This window comes from Ostrea edulis, chromosome 1 (genome assembly GCF_947568905.1).
Source record: "Ostrea edulis chromosome 1, xbOstEdul1.1, whole genome shotgun sequence".
Taxonomy (NCBI): Eukaryota; Metazoa; Mollusca; class Bivalvia; order Ostreida; family Ostreidae; genus Ostrea; species Ostrea edulis.
This window is the reverse complement of record NC_079164.1, coordinates 2269560-2277506: the sequence shown is the minus strand read 5'-3', so window position 1 is coordinate 2277506 and position 7947 is coordinate 2269560. Positions and strand designations below refer to the sequence as shown.

General features: G+C 36.3%; 1 protein-coding gene across 1 annotated transcript in view; it reads left to right on the top strand.

Annotated features, from left to right (window-relative positions):
- Window positions 1-202: 202 nt before the first annotated feature.
- The window catches only part of LOC130046410 (aspartate dehydrogenase domain-containing protein-like), an 8583-nt gene continuing 838 nt past the window's right edge, over window positions 203-7947 (top strand). Inside the window, exons 1-6 of the mRNA XM_056150679.1 lie at window positions 203-422; window positions 2036-2168; window positions 2860-2944; window positions 3123-3266; window positions 3881-3986; window positions 5003-5123. Of these exons, the coding sequence (XP_056006654.1) occupies window positions 386-422; window positions 2036-2168; window positions 2860-2944; window positions 3123-3266; window positions 3881-3986; window positions 5003-5123 (626 nt within the window). The 5' untranslated portion in view covers window positions 203-385. The remainder of the gene's footprint in view (window positions 423-2035; window positions 2169-2859; window positions 2945-3122; window positions 3267-3880; window positions 3987-5002; window positions 5124-7947) is intronic.

Sequence of the window (7947 nt, the reverse complement as noted above, 5' to 3'; positions counted from 1 at the left end):
CTATACTTACCCTTTTGGGGTCAGAATGTATTAGAGGGGTCAATGCCCTAAAATGTCCTGTGGTCACCTGAGTGACACATGCCCTAGTTTAGGCGCTAGGCGCCGTATATTGAGAGTACTTTTTTGTCGGGTTCGTTATACGTACATTTTCTAAGCGATAAATATTAGGAAAAATCCTTATTGGCCGCTAGCTTATTGTCCGCTAGCTTGACTTTAGTGTTACGGTTTAAAAAAAAAAAATCAAATCGGAAGTTTTGTTTTTTAAACTTGAGCGGTGATGACAGTTTAATCAATCTGAACTTACTATTTCCTGAAATTCTCAACTTCTCTTTGCAGTAGGAAATCTATTTATAAACCCTTGTGTTCGATCTGTTGATATTTTAACATGAGACGTATTGGGATTGTGGGCTACGGACATTTAGGTAAATATTACTCAAGCGCCCTTCATTAGGAAAGTACTCCCAATATACTGGCGAGGGATGGTTGTATGCATGCACTAGGTCTATAGCCTACACAGACCCTTACTCTGTTGCTTCTGACGTATCGGTGAAAACACAGCCTATACAAGACCATGAGGTGTGTGTTTCTTCAACATCACTGATTTCTACTGAATTATAAATAACCATAAGATGGAGTAATGATTGTAATCAGAATGGGTAGAGATAGTGTTTCTATCACACTTATGCCTCGTTCACACGGATGCGCATTAAATTTTACTTCGCATCAAATTTGATGCGAAGTAAAATAATGCGCATTAAATTAATTCGAATTAAATAGCGTTCACACGGCGGTAATATTTAATGCGAATTAAACTAATGCGCATTAAATTCGTATGCATCTCTATTAAAAGGTGCGCGAAATAAATTAAAGAATAGACTATGTTATTGAAAATTATTTTTATAGATATTTTAATGAATATTGTGTAGATCTATACAGAATTCTTTGTTCAAAACGCTATATAGGCCTAAATGTAGTATACTACATGTTTACAATTTAGGCCTACATACATAATTCTGATCTACACATAAGGAGTTTTTTGTCGTGTTTATTTATATGTTCCCAAGAAATTACTTATTTCCTCCGACAACCAGCATTCAATCTAGACAATATATTGTTTCTTCATGGGCCCAATTTTAGAACTTCGGAACGTCTTTTTCACCATTCCGCTGACTACTGTTATGACGTAATTTTTAATTACTAATGCGTATTATAAGTCTACTATGACGTCATATGGTATAAAAATTAACAATGAGCGGCATATGTTTTAAAAAATGTAAAAAAGAAAATCATATTATCACTATTTTAAAACATTGTTGTCGTATTTAAAAACAATTCCTTCCACATGTATTACTCAGTATGCCTATGCAGAGCACAGATTTATGTCTGACATTATCTAATGACATGCTGTTTGTACATGTTTTTAGTGATTATTATCATTTTGCTTAGTTTTTCGTACAAAACTAACATTACTATATATAGCTGACCATGGGTATGATGCATGTGACCCAAATTGGCCATTACGCATGCGTCTACATTTAATTTGAATTAGCTTCGCTTAGCGTTCACATGGAGCTAATGCGAAGTAAATTTAATTCGCATTAAATCGCGACGTCAATTTTAATTCGAAGTAAACTAATGCGCATTAAAATCTCCGTGTGAACACGGTTCAGATTTAATTCGCATTAACTTACGTTTAATGCGAATTAAATTCTTCGTGTGAACGAGGCATTAAACTAATTTTGACTAAACCTGTTAGTGGTTTAATTCTCTCTCTCTCTCTCACTCTCTCTCTCTCCTCTCTCTCTCTCTCTCTCTCTCTCTCTCTCTCTCCAGAGTTCATTTCCAAACTGAATAAAGAAATTTGCGCTGTAGTTAATTTGTTCCATTCAGACGATCCCATACCCTGTAGTTTCTTTGTCCTGAGGACATCTGTAATCTCAGATCCCTGGGGTTGTGTAGCTATGGGTCTGAAGCTGTACACTACAGAACAATGCATGTCATATTAAGTCTGCATGTGTATGTATCATGTTTATAGGGAAGTTCCTCGTTGAAAAGGTTCAGGAACATCCTGACCTTGACCTTGCCTTTGTGTGGAACAGATCACCAGCTGCTCTTGAGGGATTTCAGCGGGATCAGATCCTGTGGGATTTAAAGGATTTCAAGGAAAGGTAAATACAGTAAAACCTCCAGGGCCAGCAAAAACAGTTCATTATAACCAAACTTCATTATCCAGTAAAACACAGTTATAGTGAACCTCCAGGGCCAGCAAAAACAGTTCATTATAACCAAACTTCATTGTACAGTAAAACCCGGTTATAGTGAACCTCCAGGGCCAGCAAAAACAGTTCATTATAACCACAGTTCATTATAACCAAACTTCATTGTACAGTAAAACATGGTTATAGTGAACCTCCAGGGCCAGCAATAAAAAAATCAACAGTTCATTATAACCACAGTTCATTATAACCAAACTTCATTATACAGTAAAACACGGTTATAGCGAACCTCCAGGGGCGGCGAAAAACAATTCATTATAAGCAAACTTTGTACAGTAAAACATGGTTACATAGTGAACCTCCAGGGCCAGCAATAATCAGTTCATTATAACTATCCAATAAAAGTGTTTAATTTTTTTCATTCTCATTGGGGATTAAACATCATTTTGCAATAAGCATGAATTTGTTTTCTGGATGTATATTCCTGATAAGTGGTTTTTACTTTATTCTTTGACAGAACAGAGTAGTCGAACAAAAGCTTGCAGTCATATCAATAGCTTGTTAGCTGTAATGACCCTATCTGTTTTTGTGAACTTTTTGAATAAAATGATGGACTGGATTGTTCCAATCTCAATTTTTTCAGAAATGCTGACCTTATTGTGGAGGTCGCACACCCTGATATAACGAGAGAATGGGGGCCCAGATTTCTACAGGAAGCTGATTATATGGTGAATTTTCCACTTTTTCATTTATCGGAATCATCCAGATCAAATTACTAGACCCATGCATTGTAGATGTTTCTTGAAATAACAATTCACTAGCAGTAAGATGTAAAATGGGTTTGTATTTTTAATTCACAAATTTCACATTTTTCGAAATGTATCTAAAGATCCTTTTGCATCCTAGATAGGGTCTCCTACTGCACTAAGTTCACAAGAGCTGGAGACCAGTTTAAGGGAGGCAGCCAGTAACCATGGTCTGTACGTCCCAAGTGGGGCCTTTTGGGGGGCAGAGGACATCAGGAAAATGGCCGATAGAGGGACTTTACAGGTACATTTGTAGAGCATATCATGTGTGTTAAAGAGGGTAGGAGGGTCCCCGGGGTGGGGGCGATATCTGATGTAAGTGTTAAAGAGGGAAGGAGGGGCCTAGGGATTGGGGCAATATCTGATATAAGTTTTAAGGAGGAGGAATGGGCATTCTACTCTGTATTATATTTATTTCAGGGCATTGTTATGAATTTTGTAAGAAATGAATTTCATTTTGGATAATACATATGGGTATTTACAGTGACACTTCCCGCCAGCATGCTTAATGGAAAATATGCTGGCGTGTTGCATTGCGGTTTATACTCTCATTTATTTTCAAAAATGAAATTATGAATTATTTCTGATATCTATATTCTACTTTCCCTTTTTTTTTTTTTGAATTCCCATGCAGCCATTGAAATAGACAATGTACTATATTTGTCAAGCAGTTCTCTAATTCACTCTCGCGTTGTTCACAGTTGTAGCGCGTTCACGAGGATATGCCTATCATTGCACTGTGTAAAGATATCAAAGACAAAAAGATTGAAAATGTAAACATTTAGTAATATTATTGCATTTACACATAGTTCAGAAGTTTCAATAAATCTTTAATTTGTGAAATGCTCCATTTTTCAGAACCTAAAGGTTACAATGACTAAGCACCCCTCAAGCTTCAAATTAGACGGTGAACTGAAGACAAAGAATGAGCAGGTCAAGGAGAACAAAGTTATTTTGTACGATGGTAAAGCCTGTCACTATTCCAAACTTATACTGAAACGTTTTCATTTTTACAAAATCACAAACGTCATCTTAAATTTAGTACTGATCCCTAGCAGTGGTTTCACTGAAATCCAGCTGATAGACTTTTAAAGTTCTTCAATTTAGTACTGATCGCAAGCAGTGGTTTCACTGTAAACCAGCTGACAGACTTCTAAAGTTCTTGTCTTTTATGCCCCCCCCCCCCCCCCTATAATCAGAGATCAGGGGCATATAGTTTTTGGTCTGAGTAATCCTTGTGGCAAGACCTTAATTAATTTCTTCTGGGTGCCATGATAACTTTGCAGCCATGTGGAGGCATCAGTGTTTCACAAACATATCTTGTTTCGATATAGTTTCCTGGGGGTGAATAAGCCGGTTTCGAGATACGTCTGAGTTATTTCCCTTTGGAGAACTCTCGTACATAGTAAGGCGTGAAAGAATTTGTTTACACACGGGAGTGGGACAGATATTCATCACAGTGTAAGTGAATGTACTCAGTAAGTTTCTCATACGCTATTTGATAACCCGAATTCGACTAATACACAAACTAAGTAAGTGATAAGTATCTAGGGAGTGATTAAATACATAGAATTCTTATCCTATCATGTTATTTCGCTGGTCATAAGTACCATATCCAAGATATTTCTTGCAAATATGACATTGTATGTTTCCACTTCGGTAAAACATTTCTTTCGATAGTATTTAGTATTTCCCACATTTACATATTTAAAGTGAAGCCGCTTTTAATACATTTCATCGTCTTCCTCGTTGGCTGTATATCCACTCTGTCCCACTTAGGCATTCAAAGTTCCACTAAATGCACCTCCTATACAGAAGAGTTCGTATCGCGAAACCGGCGTATTCAGCTCTGTGTATCAATATGCTCATTATTTAAATATCAGGACCAGTTCAACAGCTCTGTATTAATATCTCATTATTCTTTATAATTTGAATATCAGGACTGGTTCCACAGCTATGTATCAATATCTTTATTATTAGGACCCGTTCGACAGTTATGTCCCCTGGCCCCTAACAATGTGAACACAATGGCTGCTGCTGCTATCGCTGCACATAACCTTGGATTTGACAAGGTCACTGGATCCATAGTGTCAGACCCTAAGTAAGTATATATCAAGGTTTAATCCCCTTTCCCCACATTCATGCACTTTTTAACACATATCAACCTTTGCCCCACAATCACACACTTTAACACATATTAACCTTTGCCCCACAATCATGTGCTTTAACACACATTAACCTTTACCCCATAATCACGCACTTTAACACATATTAGCCTTGCCCCACAATCATGCACTTTAACATATATTGGCCACTTCCCCACAATCACTCACTGTAACACATTATAGCCTTTGCCCCACAATCACTCGCTGTAACACACATTAACCTTTCGCAGTTGTGTTAAGTAGGGCCATAGAAATATATCAGGAAAAAAAGCATTAATAAACAGATCAATTTGTGACAAATTCTGTAAACACAACCCTTTTATACAAAAACAATATGTATATATCATTAAGTGCATATTGACCTCTTATACATTTTTCACCAGACCGACAGTCTCAACATCAACTCTCTATCACGTGATCAAATATCAAGATAAAAACGTATCGTGTATGTATAAATCATTAAATTGGCACGATATCCAGATATCAATGCAAGTTGAAGTTAATATAACTTCAAAGCATATTGATTTCTTAATTTGAAAAGTGCTGAGAGCAAGTTTATTGTGACTTGTAGCATGTCTAATTTTTGCATTCAATATGCAAGATGCAGCGATTTTTGCACATACGAAGTTGAATCTAGCCTGAAAAACATATTTTCTGTTGAAGCCAGAACTTGCTACCCTAACTTTCCTTTGGCACTGAAGTTCACATGTCACATAAATGAAACATCTTTCACTTAAAAACCTCGGGGTGTCGTGCCAATGATGAAATTTTTATGTACGGAAACCCTGTTTATGCAAATGAGTCCATTGTGAAAGTAACTATACGTGTAGATTAGGGGCGATATCAATATCACAATATAATATGGATATTACTTTAGCATGTATGCTATATAAAGAAGAAATTGAAACTTTTTCAATATCAAAGAGAATTAATATAACCCATTTGACAGAAACTTTTACGCGATTGCAGTTTACCATTTGACAGCGGTGGTAAATAACGAAACAATATTTTGACATTTCCAACCACAAAAGGACTGTAGATATGTACGTCATGACCTTTGTCATGACGTAATTATCATTGTGACGTCGTGCAATGTGCCAGTGCGGTAAAGTATATTTATGTACAGCACTGGTATTAAAAATTTTATGGGGAAAGCCTTAACTCAACCGTGTTGCCCCACAATCATGTGCTTTAACACATATTAACCTTTGCCCCATAATCACGTGTTTTAACACACATTAACCTTTGCCCCATAATCACGCACTTTAACACATATTAGCCTTGCCCCATAATCACGCACTTTAACACATATTAGCCTTTGCCCCACAATCACGCACTTTAACACATATTAGCCTTTGCCCCACAATCACGCACACATAGTAATAAAAAACAAAACATGAATAATTCCTCTAGAATACCGGCGTGTTAGCTATTTTCGGTCGTTAAACAATGGATCTGCATTGCCAGAAGTGTATCCCTTAATCGCTATTGTTGGAACTATCAAATAAATCTGGCAAATTGCTCATTTTTGTCACTATTTTGTCTTTCAACCCAATATAATTATGAAAAATCAACACTTTTTGATGTATCAACGACAAAATGCAGTAAAAACAAAGGCAAATTGAAACTGTATTCAAGTACCAGGTTTCCTGTGTCCTGCAGTGTCAGTTTCTTAGAACAGCTTTATTTATAATTAAAACTGTTAGGTGCTTCCCTTGTTCAATAGAATATCTGTTTTTCAGAGATAAATTAAATAATTTAGATTACCCAAGCCACAATCTAATTAAAGTTAGCTGTTTTTAATCAGCTTCTTTTAATTAGATTGTGCGACCCACAGGCTGAATTGAGCTTTTATGATTAAAGTTTGTCACATCGCTGTTAATATTTCACATTGACAATGTCATGCAGCTTCTACCCCTGAACCAATTCGCCATTTCAACCAAATTTGGCATATACTATTGCCTTGAAGGGAATGAAGCACAGGCACTTGTTTCTGTAAATGACTTATGACCTCTGTATACTAATAACAACACGTGTTGTTATTAGTATACAGAGGTCATATTAAGTTTGACATTTACAGAAACAAGTGCCTGTGGAATGAAGTCTGATTAAAATGAAGAGCAATGCTCGGGAAATAGTGAAAATGAAATGGGATGTTTCAATAATCTTAACAACCACTTTATTAGAAAAACCAAAACTAACTTGAAAACTTCATTGTATATAATAAATGTTGAAGTCTGTGTGTATCATGACCCTGGGGCAAGGAAGGGGGACAGTGGGGATTTGAAATTGAAATGTAACAAATCATATGTCATAGACAGACCAATCAGAATCATCTACTCATTCGACAAGAATAGTTAGAGTGTCGATGTAAATTGTCTCCTATAATTAAGTCTCTTGACATATATCTGCAAATCATTACAAGATACTGCTTTATTTAGGTGTTACCACTGCATGTGTGGTGGTCAGACGGGCTCGATTGTAAGTGGCCAGATAGCTCAGTTGGTAGAGCACCTGACAAGAGAATTCAAGGGGCCTGGGTTCAAATCCAAGTCTGGTCCATTACATTACATTTTCTCCCCGTTACACATGTTCTATAGCTCCTAGGTAAAATTTTATTTCAGGATTGACAGGACAATGATTTAATTCTTTTTTACAGATGAGATCTTGGATGTATTCAATTTTACAGACTAACGATTACTCTTGTATAAATGAGATTTTTTCTGCTAACAATTACTCTTGTTTAAATGAGATTTTTTT